Below are 19,171 nucleotides of genomic sequence, written 5' to 3' on the forward strand. Positions count from 1 at the left end.
TACTCTTAATAAAAGAATCACCTATGTGAGAGAGAAGTGGGGCCGCTTCAAAGGAGAATTAATTGGGCTTAATTCTTTAGAAACTCTTGCAGAACCAGGCTGATGTTCAGGGCCAAAATGAACATAACCATGAGAACAGAACCTGTGTCAGGGAAATATCAGTGGGGGATATGTTTATCGTTTATACAAAACGACTAACAGTTCAAGGACAACGTGTCTACTGAGTAGTCAGTAAAGATGGCATATCTTACCGAGGGAAGGTTCAAAGGCTTTGCCTACCTATCCTATACTGGTATTGACCGTAGAATCTATCACCACATCGAGTCGTGTCTTTATAATTGTCGTCTCAATTTCATTCATGTGGGGGATTGTTGGAATGTGGTTAATAAATTTTATTTATTATCATGAGGATGGCTGATTTGTGGCAACAAGTTGAGTGGGTTCCACTCATCGGAATTGAATAATTCCAAGTGATTCGGATTCCTCGTAACGAGGGCTATAAAATCGAATATTTGTTTGCCAAAATCGGACCTAAGATGAATGAGAAATTGATGCTCAAAGTAGGCTAAAGAAACACAATTGTTGTTGTGTTGTGGAAGTGAAAACCAAGAGTCCCACATTGGTTGGGGATGTGTGTTGTGGTAGTGTTTATATACTATCCTCTCTCTTTAGTGGTCAAGCAAGTGCAAGAGAGGAGAGTGTGGGTGGGTTATCTCTTAACCCCTCGCGCGCACACACACACACACGCGCGCCGCAGCCGGGCTGGGCTCGGGTTCGGGTTTCGGGAATTGTCTCGGTCTCGGGCTTTCTTTTTATTGCAAAGTTTACTTCCAGAAATAATTCTTTTATTACGTTGGGAATTAAACATTTACTCGCGAGGGGTAATGAACCACCTTTACTCGGCCATAAGGTTGGGCGGTTTTTGGGTTGTTCAAATTCCGTAACAAGGAGGCTTAGCTCTCTCATTCGAATATAGAGAAAAAATTCCCGCTGCTCCCCACTGTTCCAGACTTCTCTCTTCCCCAGAAAATTTTCTTTGTCTTGGTGATAGTATTCTCGCAGGTTCTAGTTCGCCGAGAGAGTCAAGTGGTTGGTGCTCACCTTGCCTCTGAAGTCGTTGTATCCTGGGAGGCTTTCGCTCACGAATTCCAGCACCTGTGGGAGAGCGATAAAAAGCTTCAAGGAGACCGTCCAACGGGCCTCGACTTTCCGACCTATTTTTGTTTTCCGGTTCTTAGTATAAAGGTGTAACCGGGTTTTTTTTTGTAATATATTTTACGTGTACTTTCCATGCATGCAATTTGTCTTTTATTAACGTCAATATTACTATAATATTGCTAACAAAACAAACTTGCTTTTTACAATTTCATTAACGAAAAAAAAACATGAGATATGATACAATGACTGTCGAACAAAAAAAGATATTTGATTGAATTTGTAAAAAAAAAAATTGAGATTGAACATGTAAAGTTGGTTAATTATCAGCTACAAAAAGAGTGAAATTAAGAAGTCAACAAAAGAAATACAACTGTTGAATATGTTTTCAAACATAACTAAAGTCACATAATTATCAGCTAAAAAAATAGTGATGTAAAAAATATCAAAAAAAGATATGTCAAAAACCTTGTTAGCAAATATGGCTGACATATATGCAACGCTAATAACGGTCTAAAACCTTGATATTGGCTAATTATTAAAAAATGAAATCTTAACTACTCAATTATTTGTTTCAAATGGCCTATTTTGAGGGAACGTTGGCCTCCAATTTCGAAAAATGAAATAAAAGAAAAAGAAATGGAGCGGTTAGATATTCAATAAGATATATATGAAAGTCCTTATCGTTTTCAAACATAAATTATAGATATAAATGCTATAACGCCTTCGTATGAAGGTAATCAGAAATTCAATTTAAGAAACTCAAAACAATAACCTCAATCTTAGGTATTCTCATAGATACAAACATTGATACTAGGAATGACATACTAGGAAGATATATATGAAAGTCCTTATCGTTTTCAAACATAAATTATAGATATAAATGCTATAACGCCTTCGTATGAAGGTAATCAGAAATTCAATTTAAGAAACTCAAAACAATAACCTCAATCTTAGGTATTCTCATAGATACAAACATTGATACTAGGAATGACAACGCGTACGGGTTTTAGCGGATACACTAATACCGGTACCCGTACCCGCCTATTAAAATACCCGTTAACCCGTACCCGTTAACTCGATTTTCCCAACGGGGCGGGTAACGGGTATACCCGCCGGGTGACGGGTGCCAAAATTGAGCACCCGCTAACCCGTTAACCCGTTTAAAAAAAAATAATTTTTAATAAGAATCAAAACAACAACCTACTCATTATGATGTAATCTAATGTTTTCTTAAAAAAAATATCTAGTTTTTTTCCATAAAAATAATTAACGGGCGGGTTAGCGGGTTAACGGGGCGGGTTTAACATTTTCGCTACCCGACCCGTACCCGCTAAAATACTAACGGGTAATACCCGTTAGCCCGTTAACTCATTTTGAACGGGTATTACCCGACCCGTTAAGACCGGGTAACGGACGGGCTAACGGGTTTCGGGTAAAAATGCCATCCCTAATTGATACATACGACTCTTTACTTTTCAAAAAAAACACAAAGAAGCCATTCTCCATTTGTTGTCTTACACTTAATTAGGCCTCTAGAACATTTGGAAAAATATATAAAATATGCTTAAAACGCAAGTTCATACTAGTAGCTAAAAGCAAAAAATAAAATAAAAAATCCGGGTAGTTTTTTTTTTTTTTTGAAAGATCAACTTGACTACATGAATCTGGAAAATTTATGTAAACTACCTGTGATTTTATCTTTACCTTCTTTTATCTTAAACATTTTCTAGACGGAGTTCTCATACCACAAATATAAAATTTCCTAAAATATTGTAAATTGTTTTTCCCTTGTGCATGGGAAGTCAAAAAGTCTTCGAAACATTAAACCGCGTTAGATAGGTAATAGAGATACTTTCAGAAGCCACAAGGTCCTACCATTGACTTCAAAGTTATTAGTGGACGAAGCTTTCTCAGCGGCCACATCATCAAAAGTACGTGTCAAGATCCAGAACGTTCCGAATAGCATAAAGCTTCAGGGAAAACGAATACGAAGAGAGCAGTATTACACGTCGATTCGCAGCAACATTCGTGGAAGGTTCTGGAAAAAGCAAGGAGGAACTGGTCGGCCTTGTCAAAGCCGAGTTGGAGGAGATCAAGGAATGCTACGAAGAGAGCGTGGTCGAGCCATTCGATGACGATCAACTGCTGAGTCTATTGTTTCTTGACGCTTGCTTTGTTTTGCAGTTCATCCACGACATAAGTGGGATCAGCAATGGGCTCCTGAATTCTATGGAGCAAGAGCTGTTCCTTCTCGAGAATCAACTTCCGTGGCGCCTCCTCGATATTCTCATAAACTGCAGCGCCAACAAAAAGTTGTTGGAGAATTGCATCTTCAGGTACGGCCGATAAATCACTATTCCCTTTATAAACTCTTCGGGGGTGATGATAGAGTCCGACGTGACTTTCTCGAAAAGGAGGAACCTCTCCACCTCCTTGACCTTTTCCGAACACAGCTTTTGCATCCGCTCAGCACTAGCCATGACAGCTTTTGCATCCGAATCCGAAGGTTCGAGATCCTTTCGGAACGTCAACATTATCCGATGTTTCGTTCTCAAGGTCTTGGTTCTTCAACGCGACCCTGAGGCTGCCGCCGTGGCAATAAATGGTACGGTTTCGGGGTGAGCTTGTACCTGTGGCTCATGGACTCGCTTGTGGACACGGAGCAGCAGGGCCGGCCCAACATATAATGAGGCCTTAAGCGAAAAAAAAAATTAGGCTTTAAAACAAAACAGGGATATATTAAATATTTTTAAAAACTATTAAGAAAGTACATCATTTTCATAAAGCTAAAAGAGGACGATCACAAATATTTATAAACTCATCATTCATATTCATATGGTTACTATGTAAAATCTTTATATATTTAAATTTTTCCACTAATATTTTTTTAAATTAAACATGATTTTTCTATGTTCTAAAATGCAAATCAACACACATAAAAATAAAAGAAGTAATTGTCTACTATAACTTAAAAAAAAAAAAACAAAAGCTTCAAATAATCTAACTAGAAAGAGAAAATCTAAAAACTCAATGAAGAATGGCTGGAATCAATGAATAATTGTCTTTTACTCTTTTACTTTTCTCATATTGGTTAAATGAATTGTAGTGAGAAAATGTAGGGAGAGAGAGAGATTAAATTAGATATGTATGTCACGTGGAGAGAGAGAGAGAGAGAGAGAGAGAGAGAGATTATTTAGAAAAATCTTAAAAGAAAAAAAAGCTTAGGTGGCAGAAAAATAATTATGTTGTCTACGCCTCTACGGTATAAGACTGTGTATTGTACTGATTGGTAATTTTTTTTTGGAAAGAATGTACTGATGGGTATTTGATGTAAATAATAAATGACTATCAACGTTAAAGTGGGTTTTCATAATAGATCGTGACCGTTGATTAATTTTAGCTTGTGACAAGGATTCCTGATCTATGTAGCACTAGAAATGGGATTTTGTCTTTCTATAATTTCCAATTGAAAGTTTGATGACGGTATTGATTATTTTTTTTTGGTTGTTTGGGCCTTATTGTCCAACAAATGGGCCAACAACAACGACAGTAAGATGGGTCTCTGAACAAAATTGAGGCCTATTAACCACCAACAACAACAAAAGTTTGGGGCCTTTATTTTTCTCAAATTTTATGGGCCTTAAGCGATGGCTTAGCTCGCTTAACTGTAGGGCCGGCCCTGCGGAGCAGGACGTGCGCGATCTGAGGGAGACCCACGTCAGGGGTTAACAAATAGTTTTAAAAAGATAGGGGGCATTTTGCAGTGACGCCATAAATCAGGGGACAAATATACAATTTATTCAAATTGTTATTACACTTGGATGGATCACATACGTGAGCTTTATAAAATAAAATCTAGGACTTTCTTCTTTCTTTTTTTTTTTTTTTTTCTCAAAGATACTCTGAGCTCTTCAACGCCTCTTCGAGCCTCACGATTCCGAGCCTCATAAAAAAACAAAAAAAACCACTACCCATATATATTAATAAATATATAAGCAATTGTTCTCGTGAATGCTTTGCATGTGATTTTTGAAAGCTGCAGATGTTGGAAACTTTTAACAAATTATTATTAATGTTATTCTTATCTTTACAGCTATTAATTGTTTATTTTAGCCATAATGGAGTCTACCACAATATTAATAAATATATAAGCAATTGTTCTCGGGAATGCTTTGCATGTGATTTTTGAAAGCTGCACATGTTGGAAACTTTTAACAAATTATTATCAATGTTATTCTTATCTTTACAGCCATTAAGTGTTTATTTTAGCCATAATCGAGTCAGTGAACTTTTTAGCATGATCATAACTTCGAGGTAATGTGCGACCACAACGTTGGTAATCTTTAATTTTTTTTATTAAATTCAGCAGTACTATAATGAATAGAAATAATTAATAGGGTTTATCTTCTATTTATTATTTTCTAATGACGTAACTAAGCTGTTGTATTGTATAGTAATTCAAGAAAAGCGCAAGCGAAAGATAAAAATAAATATTGCAGCTATACCAATAAAGCTGAAAACATAATGGCCAAAGAAGAAGATAGCAATGAGATCGAAACAACACACGACCAAACGGAAACAACAGCTGAAAATGGTCACGCATCAAACAAGAGTAAAACAGAGTTGCTACTTGATGACTTGGACTTGGAGAAACAAAAACACATAAGGGAAAACCCATTCGAAGCTTTCATAGCGGACACATCATCAAAAGTAGGCGTCAAGATCCAGAACGTTCCGGATAGCATAAAGCTTCAGGGAAATCAAATACGAAGAGAGCAGTATTACACGCCGAGGGAGATCTCGATCGGTCCCATCCACGCTGGCAACAAAAAGCTCACCAAGAGAGACCTCAAGCTCCGACTTGCAGCAAAATTCCTGAAAGATAGCGAAAAAAGCGAGGAGGAACTGGTCGGCCTTGTCAAAGCCGAGTTGGAGGCGATCAAGGAATGCTACGAAGAGAGCGTGGTCCAGCCATTCGATGACGATGAACTGCTGAGTCTATTGTTTCTTGACGCTTGCTTTGTTTTGCGGCTCATCCACGACATGGTCCGCAACAAGATAGAGGTAATCCTGTTTAGGATCAACAGTGGGCTCCAGAATTCTATGGAGCAAGACCTGTTCCTTCTCGAGAATCAACTTCCGTGGCGCCTCCTCAACATTCTCATCAACTGCAGCGCCAAAAAAGAGGAGTTGGAGGATTGCATCTTCAGGTTCATGGACGTAAACGTGATGTCGCTGAAAAATCAGCATCCCCTTTATAATAATAATAATAATAATAATCAACTCCCCGGGGGTGATGATAGAGTCCAACGTGACTTTCTCGAAAAGGAGAAACCTCTCCACCTCCTTGACCTTTTCCGAACACAGCTTTTGCATCCGCTCAGCACTAGACGTATCAGCTTTCCGTTGGACATGTTCTCCAGAATTCTGGTAGGTCGGAGATCCTTTCGGAATGTGCAAGACCTGAAAACCGCGGGGATCAAGGTCAAGTCCAGCAAGAGCTCAACATTATCCGACGTTTCGTTCTCCAGCTCTTGGTTCTTCAAAGCGACGCTGAGGCTGCCGCCGTTGATTGTGGACACAGCAACGGTGACTAGGCTGCTGAATTTGGTGGCGTACGAGATGTGCCCCGACAATGAAGGGTGCGGTTTCGGGGTGAGCTCGTACTTGTACCTCATGGACTCGCTTGTGGACACGGAGCAGGACGTGCGCGATCTGAGGGAGACCCACGTGCTGCGCAACCGCCTCGGCAGCGACGAGGAAGTGGCCACGCTCTTCAACGAGATCGGCTCGAACCTGGTGGTCCCCACCAGCGCCTACGGACGTGTGCAAGCACAGATACAGAAGCACTACGAGAGGAAGTTGGCGCGGTGGTGGGCCCAATTCTACCAAGACTACTTCAGCAGCCCGTGGAAAGTGTTGGCCTTGATCGCTGGTACGCTCGTGCTCTTTTTCAGCGGGGTCTCCGCGTATTACGCTATGTATCCCCGTAAGGATGGAAAATAGATTAAATCATCCAAACCACCAAAGAAGCCGTACATGAGTTTGCGTTTTCCTCTTCTTTTTTTACTTATTTATAATTATTATTGTGAGTTTGTGTTAATTTGCAATTTGGTCTCATTTTCTCATCTTATAAAAAAAAAAAATTGAAAAAAGGTGGTTTCATTTCTTTGGATAAGAAGGTTTGTTTTTAAGTTGTGTTGTCGAGATTATTATTGGTGTAAGCTAGAGAAAAGAAGTGGTTTCATTTCTTTGGGAAAATAAAAAAGTTTGTTTGAAGTATTGTGGTGTAATCAATTCCCAAACAATCATATTCTCCTATAATTATCATGTTTATATTGGTTTGGTTGGAAATATTATTGCAATGTTTAATAGATGTTTTTTTCAAGTAGTGGCTTAATTCCATTCAAAAATAGTGAAAACTGGAGTTTGATTAACTGAAAATTGAATCACAATGTAGAGAGGAGGGAAAAAATATTGTTTAGTTTTAGCTTAACCTGACTTGTACTTTAGGAACTGTTGTAAGCACATAAAATAAAATAAAAATACGGTTGGTTTGACGTATTGTCACATAATCAATTCCCAAAATCATATTCTCCTATATTTATAGTGTTTCGTTTGGTTTGAAAGGCTGTAATAGATAAATAACTTATTTAATTTGTGGCTGTTTTAGATCTTTTCGAGAATAATCAAATTTGGAGAATGATTAACTGAAAAACTAAAGTACAATGGAGAAGAAAATTAACAAATGTTTAGTTTGGGCTAAACTGAATTATAATTCAGGAACTGTTGTAAACGACTTTCAAGAAAGGCAGGGAAAATAAAAGAGTAAATGGCGGCAAAAGTCCCTTAAGTTTCCAGAAACAGTTAAGTTAGTCCCTATTCTTTTTTTTAACGGTGAAAGTCCTTAATGTTTAGTTTTCCTAATTACGTAAGTCCTTAACCCCATTTTGACGTTAATAAGTAACGATGTTAGGTCAAAAACGTTAGTTTTGACTGAAAACATATTTTAAGTTAGAAATTAAATAAATAAAGGAAATAAAAACAAATAAAACATCTTAGTTTAGAAGTAAGCTTATCTGAGTTGGGTAGTTGATTTTGTTCAGCTTAGTTTAGAGGAAGCGTGAGATTTCCCTATGAGATCTTTAATTTCTATAAATATTCTTCTGTGACAATACACATTGAACTTTCAGAAACTAAGCTGTGTAGAGCGATCGAAATTAGAGCAGATCAGATCCACCGACAATGGTCCCTCCGACGAACCCATCCTCGGCACCGGCAAACCCTGAGCTAACCCAGCAGTTCTTAAGCTCTGTGCTGTCCCAGCGAGGCCCGTCAGCCCTTCCCTACACGGAGGACACGAAATGGCTGATCCGGCAATACCTGGTGTCCCTGGCGGCGGCTTTCCCTTCCCTGGAGCTGAAGACCGCCACTTTCACCCACAACGACGGGCGAATGGTGAACCCGTGGTTCTTCGTGGCCGCGCGCTGGAGGTCTGATCTCCCCATGGTTGTCTGGTGAAGATCAGCCCTGCCCGGACCCGGCTCCTTCGCGGGTACCTGCGACGAAGGTCGTCGTCAACCGATCTCGCTCGGCGAGGACCTTGCGGACGCCATCGGCGCTGTCGGAAGGAGCGTGTGGAAAGTCTCCTTCTCTCCGGCGGCCGAGGAGTGGTCCATCGCCGCCGGCTGCTTCGGCGGAGCCATCGTCGGGTCTTTGCTTGCTGTTTTATTTGTTTTTATTTCCTTTATTTATTTAATTTCTAACTTAAAATATGTTTTAAGTCAAAACTAACGTTTTTTTACCTAACATCGTTATTTATTAACGTCAAAATGGGGTTAAGGACCTACGGAATTAGGAAAACTAAACATTAAGGACTTTCACCGTTAAAAAAAAGAATAGGGACTAACTTAACTGTTTCTGGAAACTTAAGGGACTTTTGCCGCCATTTACTCAAAATAAAATCGTAGAAACCTGAACACAAGAGCTTGAAAAAAACAGCAAACAATAATTGATTCGATAAAAAAACTAAATATATATATGATTCGATATATATATATATATATGGAGACTCTTTTAGAAGCTTTATTAACCAGAAATAAATAAATAAACAACATAATACATGAGAGAGAGAGTGTTAGATTTGGAGAGTGTTTGGATCGAAGAAAAGAGAAGAGGAAGATCTCATTTCCATAGCGCCAATATTCAAAGGGTACAGAGTATATATACTAGACTTAGAGAAGTAAACGACAGAGAGAACGACAGAGAGAAATAAGCAACTAGAAATAAGAAACGACACGTCGTAGGCGCAGATACTCTAACAGCCCCCCTCAAGCCAGTGTTGAGAGAGAATCAACACGAAGCTTGGAACGCAAGGCAGGGAACTGATGGCTTGAGATTGGCTTTATAAGCACGTCTGCAATTTGATCGATAGCTGGGACATGACGAACATCCACAAGACGATGCAGAACTTTTTCACGCACAAAGTATAGATCTATTTCAATGTGCTTCGTCCGGGCATGGAGAACTGGATTCGCTGCCATAAGGACGGCGCTGAGATTGTCACACCACAAGACGGGACGCTGAGTAGGAACGTGATTGAGTTCACGTAGAAGAGACCCAATCCACGTCACTTCAGAGACGAGACACGCTAGGCTTCGAAACTCAGCCTCAGCAGAGGACCGGGAGATGGTGTGTTGTTTGCGTGAGGACCAAGCAACCAGGTTCGAGCCCAAAAAGACACACACACCCGACGTGGACTTGCGATCATCGCCATCAGAGGCCCAATCAGCGTCACTGAACCCAACCAGAGAGAGATCAGCAACAGGTTGGCGCCGAATATGAAGCCCAAAGTCCAAGGTACCAGCTACATAGCGCAGAATACGTTTTACAGCGCGCCAGTGATCAGCAAGCGGCCGTTGCATGAACTGGCAGACTTTGTTGACGGCAAAGCTTAGTTCAGGACGTGTAATAGTGAGGTACTGCAATGCACCAACGACACTGTGATACAACTGAGGATCGTCAACTTCAGGACCACCATAAGCAGATAGTTGAGCTGAAGAAGCCATGGGAGAGGCAATGCCGTTAGCAGTGTGCATATTTACACGAGTGAGCAGGCCAAGAGCATATTTCTTCTGTGAAAGCAGAAAACCAGTGCCAACGTGGTGCACTTGAATCCCCAGGAAATAATCAAGATCGCCGAGGTCTTTCAATTTGAATTGCGCGTCCAAATGAGCGACTAGCGTGTCCAGCGACCTTGCCTCACTGCTAATAACTAGAATGTCATCAACATACACCAAGACAAACTGAGTTAGAGATGTAGTGACTTTGATGAAGAGTGACTGATCTGACTTGGCAGAGCAAAATCCAGCAGCAAGCAGAACGTGATGAAGTTTGTCAAACCAGGCCCGTGGCGCCTGTTTGAGTCCATACAGGGACTTGTGAAGTCTACACACCAGATTCGGAGAAGACTTGTCAGTGAATCCCTCAGGTTGACTTAGATAGACCTCCTCCTTCAAGTCGCCATTAAGAAACGCGTTATTCACGTCAAGCTGACGGATTGACCAGCCTCGAGCAAGGGCAAGGGTTAGCACAACGCGAATTGTGGTTTGCTTCACCACTGGACTGAAGGTTTCATGATAGTCAAAACTAGCAATTTGCTTGAACCCTTTGGCCACAAACCTCGCTTTGTGCTTGAGCAGAGATCCATCAGAGTTTTGCTTGAGTTTAAACACCCATTTGCTACCAATAGCCTTGCGATTTGGAGGAAGAGGAACCAGGCTCCAAGTTCCATTCCTCAATAGTGCCAGGTACTCATCAGTCATAGTCTGTTTCCATGCTTCAGATGCTAGAGCCTCAGCCACTGTTTCAGGTTATTTGCTGGCTAGAAACGCCTTTGGTTTAGAAATTCCATTCTTACTTCGAGTGACCATGTGATGAGTAGGTGTGGGAGAAATGACAGGTGGAATGATGGGACCAGGAATAGAAGCAGGGACATGACTGAGGGCAGGGACTGGGGCAGGGTCCAGAGCAGGAATAGGCTCAGGGATAGGCTCAGGAATAGGCTCAGGAATAGGAACAGGGTCAGGATTGAGTGGTTCTGTGATAGGGTCAGATGAGGCACTGATCAGTTGTTTCCATCGAGTTTGGATGAGATTGGATGAGAAAAGGTGATGAACTGGATAGCATTTCCAGGATCCATTTGAGCAAAAAAAAAAAATGAGATACAGAGATCGGAGAAGAAGAAGATCGCCGATGAAGATGAATTGAGAGATCGAAGAAGAAGAAGATCACCGATCTGAGAGCTTGACGATTTCTAGGTTACGAGAATCGCTGCTCTGATACCATGTTAGATTTGGAGAGTGTTTGGATCGAAGAAAAGAGAAGAAGAAGATCTCATTTCCATAGCGCCAATATTCAAAGGGTACAGAGTATATATACTAGACTTAGAGAAGTAAACGACAGAGAGAAATAAGCAACTAGAAATACGAAACGACACGTCGTAGGCGCAGATACTCTAACAGAGAGAGAGAGAGAGAGAGAGAGAGAGAGAACATTCTTATTATCCTTAACTTATTTTTCGTTTCTTTTCTGATTTAATCTCAGCAGAGGCTTTTTATTCTTTTTTTTTTTTTTTTTTGGCTGAGACCACCACCACCTAATTAAAAAAAAATGAAGGGATTCGAACCCCAGACACCGTGGTTCGTGCTCGGGTAAAAATTAAAAAGGTCCAAAAACTTATTCCTTCAAGCAAGAGCGGTATGTTGGTGATAGTGTTGAGACCACTCGTTAGGCCACCAATCTGGCTTTGAGGCCTCAACCTTCACATCCTCTTGACCTTTTATCCCCAAAGTTGACTATGAGCTCTTCAACGCCTCTTCGACCCTCACGATTCCGAGCCCTTGAGACCCGATTGCCGTCGTCACATTCCCGACTTTCTTGCCCGATTCGGGGTCCACGATTTCCGACCCGGGACACACTTTTTGCACCATTTCTGACCCCCAAAAAAAATCAAAATGTGTGTCAAGCAAAAACCAAAAGGTGGAGATCACACAGCGGACCAAAAAAATCAACAAAAATACTATTGAAAAAAAAAATACTTTTTTTTTTCTGTCTTACCTTCACCGTTGTGATTGAGGAATTTTAATGGTAGCAATCTCTTTCGAATAACGCCGCGGTGGTGGGTCCGAGCGACAAGCTCTTGGCCAACATAACACCCCTTGTCAAAGCTTATCGCGTTTAGACCCACCATATTGTACTCGAGAGGAATTGCCTCACCTACACATGACGAGTTTATACTTCATTTTCCTATACACACATTTATCAATCTACATATTCACTTGAGAATAATAAAAAGATTTCACCTTTTGGGATCTCAATTGAGCCTTCGGCGACACCATTTTCGACCCTCCACAGCACGTAGTTCTCTTCTTCCGTCTCTTTATCGGCTTCCACCAAAGGAGCTGCAAAAAAAAAAAAATTTATAATCAAACAAACAAACTAAGATCAACATATAGCTTTCTCAGACTATTCTATAAGAGATGACAAAAGAGGGTTTATACAGTTATACAGCCTCTCTCTCTCTCACTCACGGGTTGTGTTCGTCGGAAAAATTCCCCGGAAACCGAGGCAGTCGAGCCGTGGATCGGAATTTATTTTTTTATTATTATTATTATTAAAAAATTGAGAAATTATTCAACAGAAAAATGAAAAATAAAATAAAAATAAAAGGTACTATTTGTAGTCTTTCTTTCTTTATGATCATGACCAATTTTTTCTTAACAGAAACAGGAATATTGAGATTGTTTTAGTAGCTGATTTGATTGAGCCTAAAGAGTGCGTGTATAGACTCACAATATATAAAGTGAATGTATTTTATTATGATAGATAAAAATTTCAGAAATTATTCAACAGAAATACTATGAATTTGCACTGAATTTGTTTGGTTTGTAAATAGTTGTACAGCTGTGTCGCAACGGGCTGAGCGGCGAAATACCGCCGGAGATCGGTCTGCTGAAGAGACTCAACGTTCTGGCTTTGCAAAAGAACAAACTCGCCGGCGATATCCCAGCAAGCTTCGGCGAATTGAAGGCCCTGAAGAGGCTCGATCTGAGCTCTAACAACCTCTCCGGCGTGATTCCGGCGAAGCTGGCTCGTATTCCGTCCATGCAAGTCTTCGACGTCAAAAACAACTCTCTTTCTGGATTCGTCCCTTCCGGTGAGTCTCCACTAAATTATTGCCAAAACCACAATCTCAAAAGATTAATTTTTTGTTTTTTTCACACTGGTAGTCCTTGAAGTTTTTTCTTTTTCACATTAATTTATATATTTTTTGTCAATTTTTAAAAAATTTACACTTGTAAAATTTTTCTAGGTAATCTCACAGTCCCAATCTCACATGTATGAAATACGTAACAGTAAAATCGTTGCTTCATGAGAAAAATATTTACCACCAAATCAACAATGTTCTGATTTAAACAACAAAATTCGAATATCAGACACTTAAGAATCCGTTTATAACTTATTTAGTGATTATTTTGGAACATAAATTTCTATTTTTAGAAAGAGAAAAAAAAAATTACAATTTGCGGCATGTCGCGCATTCGATATCTTGTCGAAAATTTGACGAGCAGAAAACACCAAATTTTCATTTCAAATTCCAAAAGAATAATATCGTTTATTTAAACAACAAAATTCGAATACCACACACTTAAAAAAATTCGTTTATATTTTTATTTAGCCACTGCATTTGATATTTTTTCAAAAATTCGACGAGCCGCCGAGTCCCAAATTTTCAAAATTCAAGTTCCAAAAGAAGAAGAAGAAGAAAAAAAAAAGTACCCAATACTATAGATATAAATAAGTTTCTTTTTCCTTTCCTACTAACTCTGTCTTCTTGAAAAAAAAAAAAAAAAAAAAAAAATTGAAGGTTTTAGAAGACTTAAGAAAGGGTTTCAACCTGAAAACAACCCTGGGCTCTGCGGTGTCGGCTTCTCACAGTTGAGGCTATGCACTCCTTTCGACAATGTCCGTGTCGACGCCTCTGCTTCCGGCCCCAAAGCCGAAGAAAACGGCTCGGACTCGAATCTGAAACCCGAGTCCGCAATTGTCAACCCATGCCACGACGACCACAACGCCTGCGAAAAGTCAACCCACTTCTCTCGAGCCGCCGTGATCTCCGCCGTAGCAACGCTCACCGTGTCCATGATCTGCGCGGCGGTCTTCGTGACCATACGATTCCGACGCAAGAAACAAAAAATCGGAAACGTGTCGGATCACGCGTCCTCGGTGATCAACAGCCCCGAAACTCACTGGAGCCAAGCCAACGTGGAGTTTCGGAGCAAGAGCATTATCGCTTCTCCGCTGGTGAGCCTAGAGTACAAGAGCGGGTGGGACGAGCTCGGGTCCTCGAGGGAGAGCCTCGGCGCATTCAGGCTCAACATGGAAGAGATCGAAGCCGCGACCAATTACTTCTCCGAGACCAACCTCCTCGGGTCATCGAACCGGACGAGATTCTCATCGTCAGTCTACAAAGGCGTCCTGAGGGACGGATCGTCCGTGGCCACGCGGAGGATCGGTATCACGAGCTGCAAATCTGAAGAGTCCGATTTCGTCGAAGCCCTCGAATTGCTCTTCTCTCTCCGCCACCCGAACCTAACGAGGCTCAGAGGATTCTGCTGCTCGAGGAGCCGGAACGAGTGCTTCCTCGTCTACGATTTCACCCGAAAAGGAAAGCTCTCTTGCCTCCTCGAATGCGAATCCCTCGAGTGGCCGAAGAGGGTCTCGATCCTCGCGGGAATCGCGAAAGGGGTTGATTACTTGCACCGCAAGGAACCTTCGATAGTGCACCAAAACATCTCGACGGAGAAGGTTTTGATCGACGGGGACTTCGACGCGGTGATATCGGACTCGGAGCTTCCTCGGCTTCTCACTGAAGACGTTGTGTTTTCGGCGCTGAAGACGAGCGCTGCGATGGGGTATTTGGCGCCGGAGTACGTGACGACCGGGCGGTTCACCCGAAAAAGCGATGTGTACGCTTTTGGGATCGTGGTCTTCCAAGTCGTGTCGGGACAAGCGATGCTGACCGGCTCGATGAGGTCTGCCGCGAGCTCGGCGAGGCCCGAGGGCTTCGTGGACTCGAGGCTCGGCGGGGAGTTCGAGGAGAGCGAAGCGGTTGAGCTCGGGAGGCTTGCCTTGGATTGCACGCAAGAGGTATTAGAACTGAGATTTGGTTATGTTGTTTACAGTTTTAGTATAGTCTAAGAAATCTTTGTTATGTCGTTTTTGGTTAGTGTAGTTTTTTTATCTGTCGTTACATATTGTTCACAGCCTATATAAAGGCTGGTTTGATGTACAAATCGATAAGTCAAATAAAACAGTTTTGGGTCTCTGATTCATTCAAGAACAGAGTCCAAATTCCCAATTTGATTTTATCTTCTCAAATCCTAGAATTGCAATATGGTATCAGAGCGGGGCCCATTCTCGATTGTGGGCTACCTGATCGGGCCTATACTTCACGCTTCCAGTGCTTGTGCCAATGTGTGCCTGCGCCTGTGCGCGTGAGAGGGTGTATAAAGGATAATCCCACATCGACCGGGTATTACGATCCTGGGCTCTTTATAAGGCTTGTGGGTTACTCCTCTAATTACCAAGCTTGGTTTTAGATGTTCAACGGCTCACCAAAGAGTAGTGTTTTTAGCCCTCAGAGATTGATTGTTAAAACATTCATGAAGTCGTCCATGTGATTAATTTTGTACCTTACTGCAAAGCTATTTATTTATTTATTATGATATAATGTAGGTAAATGGATAATGATGATTTGAAGCGTGAAGGCCAATAGAGAAAAGGAAAAAGAAAAAATATGAATGTTTAGTTTGGGCTAAACCTGAATTGTACTCGATGAACTGTTGTAAACGACATTCCATAAAGGAAACGACAGAAAAAATAAAAACCTGCTTGAAAAACGGCACACAAAAATGGAGTGACGAAAATGGCAGGCAGAAATAAACATAACTGGGACCCAGTTCTTAAAAACCTGCTTGAAACTGATCTTTTCGTTATTTGGTGAGGAATATTGGGCTGTACGTGGGGTTTTTTTTTTTTTTTTTTTTAGGGCTTCTAGTACGTGAAAATGATGGTTAATATGTAGGTTATAAATTCAGTCATGCGGTGATACATTCTACAGCAGTTTTGTAGCGTTGTAGAAACATTCTACAATAGATTTGTAGCATTGTAGAAGTCCAATTTTATAGTAGTGTTTCGAGGTATAAACTTGCAATAATAATAATATAAAGAGAGATATTTTTAGAAATTATAGAAATGATAGCCACATTTCATTTAGAGCAGTGTAGATTTATAGCCAATCCGAAACTTGTAATTACAAACTAGCCACTGTTTGATTAATTTATGATAATTAGCCATCCAAGTTTATTACCACACGTCAATGTACAAAACTACCCCTTTCATTTTTCCGCTCTCTTGCATGAATTGTATTAAAAAAGAATAAAAATTGTTTCATAATAAATGTAAATAATAACTACTACGATAAAATAGACAACAAATTTGAGCACACGCAACCAAGCCGGAGACCATTTTCAAACAGGAAACAAAAAGCAACTCATTCCTGCAAAAACTTAACCATAAAAAAAATTCGCCGAATGAAAACCAATAATTAATAAAAATTAACCATACAGAAATCCAAAAATCAAGAAACACAACATATATTTATGATTATTAACGATTATTATACACATTTGTGCCTTTGCCGGCTAAAGAAACCACATCTGTGCACACAACCTCGATGTTCAACGACGTATATGTGTCTCCGCCGGCCAAATAAGGAGTAGAATGAAAATCGACATTTTTTGGTGTAGACTTTTGTATAGGACGGTTTCAGAGAGAGAGAGAGAGAGAGAGAAATTTACCGGCCATAATCGCTAGAAACCCAACCAAAGACTCTTCATGTTAGAGCTTTAGTAACCTTTAAAAAAAAAATTATGAGGTCAATGAATTCTGATTCAGATAATGAGTAGACTTGGTCTTTAATGTTTTTACTTGACGTTAATTTACAGGCGAGGAAAATTATATTTTTTATCTTTATTAAACTGGGATACGTTATTATCAAAGTAAGAAGGCAATATTAGTATGGGTAATTTAGCAAAATAGCCAACTCAAACCTTAGAAATTGCTAAATAGCCAAAGTTTTGTAAATACTAAGTAAATAACCAGCAGAATTAACTACCCGTCCAAGATTACTAAAATGCCCAAAAAAATTTCCCGCCCATTCGCCCATTTAATCATGAAAAAAAATCAGGAAATTTATATTCCCGAGATTCTAGGTTACTAAACCTCTTCATTAACCGATGGACCATTTACTCGGTAAAAAAAAGCTTAAAAAAAAGCTCTCAAAGAAAAAGAAAAATATTTGTCTCTCCTCCGACGAAATCCAGTCCACCATCGCCGACCTCCGATTTCGGCTATAGTGATTCTCTCAGGTATGGATTTGTAGATGTTCTTGATAGTTTTACAAGTATTCTCTCAGGCTGCAACGATTCTCTCAGAAAAAGAATTACACAAAAAGTGGAAAGATAACTTGGGTTTTTTTATTCGATTTCTGAAAACATTTATTTTGTGTTAATCATCTTCCTCGTCGATAAAGATTCATGTATTGTAAATGGATGTTAATATTCGTATATAGCTTATTCATAATCCTAGATTTTTTTCCACAAACCCTAGAAATTTCAGACGAGATTTGGAGGTTCGGGTTGTAAATGGCTTTATGTGTGTTTGTATATTTACATATATTTACTGCATAATATGTCTAGTTCTGAATTTGTTATAACTAAATTGGAATATTAACACGTATTTACTGTCATACAAGGTTAATAGGGCTCAACCACGATGACAAGAACGGTAATAACGCCGTCAAAAATAGAAGCTCATAATAACGCCGTCTACCGAAAACAGTTTGTAAATCATTTTGATTACATTCTGTATTTATACCACCTGATAATGGATTATGGATTAAGTAAATATACGTAAATACATTAGTAAACCTGGAGGAACCTCTCCTACGATTTAAAAAATTAAAAAATTACACCACCTGATTCAATAAGAGAAAATCCAGACATGGTGTGGAAGAGAGATATCTCAACGTGTGAAATTACATGAGCGGTGGAAAATAAAGAAATTTAAATATGATAAACGAGTCAAGAAAAATCAAGCAGTAAATACAGAATAATATATAATAGGAAACAAATAAATTTCCAATGCCACGTACAAAACAGTTCCTAAATATGAGTAATAATTAAGTACACTTTATCCTGTTCACACTTGAAATCGGGAAATTTAAGTTTAAAAATTCGGGTTAGTTATATAATTCGAATTTCAAAAAAATTCGAAATTCAAAACTCAAATAGGGGTAATTTTCGGAGATGAAAAAATTTATAATCACTACAATAAATAGAGCCATTACCGACGATTTATTTCGTCGGTAATAACCCCTTAATCGTCGCTAAATCTTTTTAGCGAAGATTTTTTTCGTTGCTAAATGTCCGTGCCTAAATATATTTAGCGACGAATTAGTCGTCGCTAAATCTTTAGCGACAACATAAGCGACGATAATGTCGTCTCGAAATGTATAAATGAAAACATTTTTTTAATTTTATGAAATACATTTAGCGACGATTTAGTCGTAGCTAATTCGCGCGGGAGAATATCCCGCGCGAATTAGCGACGGAATATTCGTCGCTAATAAATTAACTCATTACTAGAATTAGCGACGACTTTGTCGTCGGTAATTATTAATTTTTTATTTTTTTTTTTCGTTTATGAAATTCTATAATGAAAAATCAGATAAAAATCAAATTATATTATCGAAATCAACTTATATATAAAATCCAGTTACGATTTCGATAAACGAGAAATATGTAAAAATACATGTAAATAATAATCTGCTATACACAAAATATCTAATAAAAGACTAGCTGCGACCTTTGGGTCGTCGTCCTTTTTT

The 19,171-nt window shown here is 39.6% G+C and overlaps 3 protein-coding genes across 3 annotated transcripts; 2 read left to right on the forward strand and 1 right to left on the reverse strand.

Annotated features, from left to right (window-relative positions):
- Positions 1-5,590: 5,590 nt before the first annotated feature.
- LOC149405813 (UPF0481 protein At3g47200-like) lies at positions 5,591-7,512 on the forward strand. Its single transcript, XM_089601492.1, has one exon. The coding sequence runs from the start codon at positions 5,683-5,685 to the stop codon at positions 7,162-7,164; it is 1,482 nt and encodes a 493-aa protein (XP_089457618.1). The 5' UTR covers positions 5,591-5,682; the 3' UTR covers positions 7,165-7,512.
- A 4,173-nt stretch (positions 7,513-11,685) lies between these two features.
- On the reverse strand, positions 11,686-12,799 carry LOC149405814 (putative transferase At4g12130, mitochondrial). Its single transcript, XM_089629830.1, has 4 exons — positions 12,750-12,799; positions 12,522-12,620; positions 12,277-12,435; positions 11,686-12,151 (listed from the first exon to the last, which is right to left on the reverse strand). Exons 3-4 carry the CDS (start codon positions 12,407-12,409, stop codon positions 12,015-12,017), a joined length of 270 nt encoding a protein of 89 aa, XP_089485956.1. The 5' UTR covers positions 12,410-12,435; positions 12,522-12,620; positions 12,750-12,799; the 3' UTR covers positions 11,686-12,014.
- A 64-nt stretch (positions 12,800-12,863) lies between these two features.
- On the forward strand, positions 12,864-15,420 carry LOC149405815 (proline-rich receptor-like protein kinase PERK9). Its single transcript, XM_089607882.1, has 3 exons — positions 12,864-12,888; positions 13,115-13,375; positions 14,087-15,420. The coding sequence occupies exons 1-3, from the start codon at positions 12,864-12,866 to the stop codon at positions 15,418-15,420; spliced, it is 1,620 nt and encodes a 539-aa protein (XP_089464008.1).
- The last annotated feature ends 3,751 nt before the right edge of the window (positions 15,421-19,171 follow it).

The sequence above is a fragment of the Urtica dioica genome, chromosome 2, assembly GCF_054948205.1.
Source record: "Urtica dioica subsp. dioica isolate 48M chromosome 2, U.dioica_male_clone48M_v1_H2, whole genome shotgun sequence".
Lineage (NCBI taxonomy): Eukaryota > Viridiplantae > Streptophyta > Magnoliopsida > Rosales > Urticaceae > Urtica > Urtica dioica.

Bases quoted from the DNA above. Each gene is read 5' to 3' on its own strand.
- LOC149405815 (XM_089607882.1), top strand. From the start codon at position 12,864: ATGAAAAATAAAATAAAAATAAAAG. The intron at 12,889-13,114 runs GTACTATTTGTA...GTTTGTAAATAG, and splicing joins AAATAAAATAAAAATAAAAG to TTGTACAGCTGTGTCGCAAC. The intron at 13,376-14,086 runs GTGAGTCTCCAC...AAAAAATTGAAG, and splicing joins TTCTGGATTCGTCCCTTCCG to GTTTTAGAAGACTTAAGAAA.
- LOC149405814 (XM_089629830.1), bottom strand. From the start codon at position 12,409: ATGGTGGGTCTAAACGCGATAAGCTTTGACAAGGGGTGTTATGTTGGC. The intron at 12,152-12,276 runs GTAAGACAGAAA...TTTGGGGGTCAG, and splicing joins CCTCAATCACAACGGTGAAG to AAATGGTGCAAAAAGTGTGT.
- LOC149405813 (XM_089601492.1), top strand. From the start codon at position 5,683: ATGGCCAAAGAAGAAGATAGCAATGAGATCGAAACAACACACGACCAA.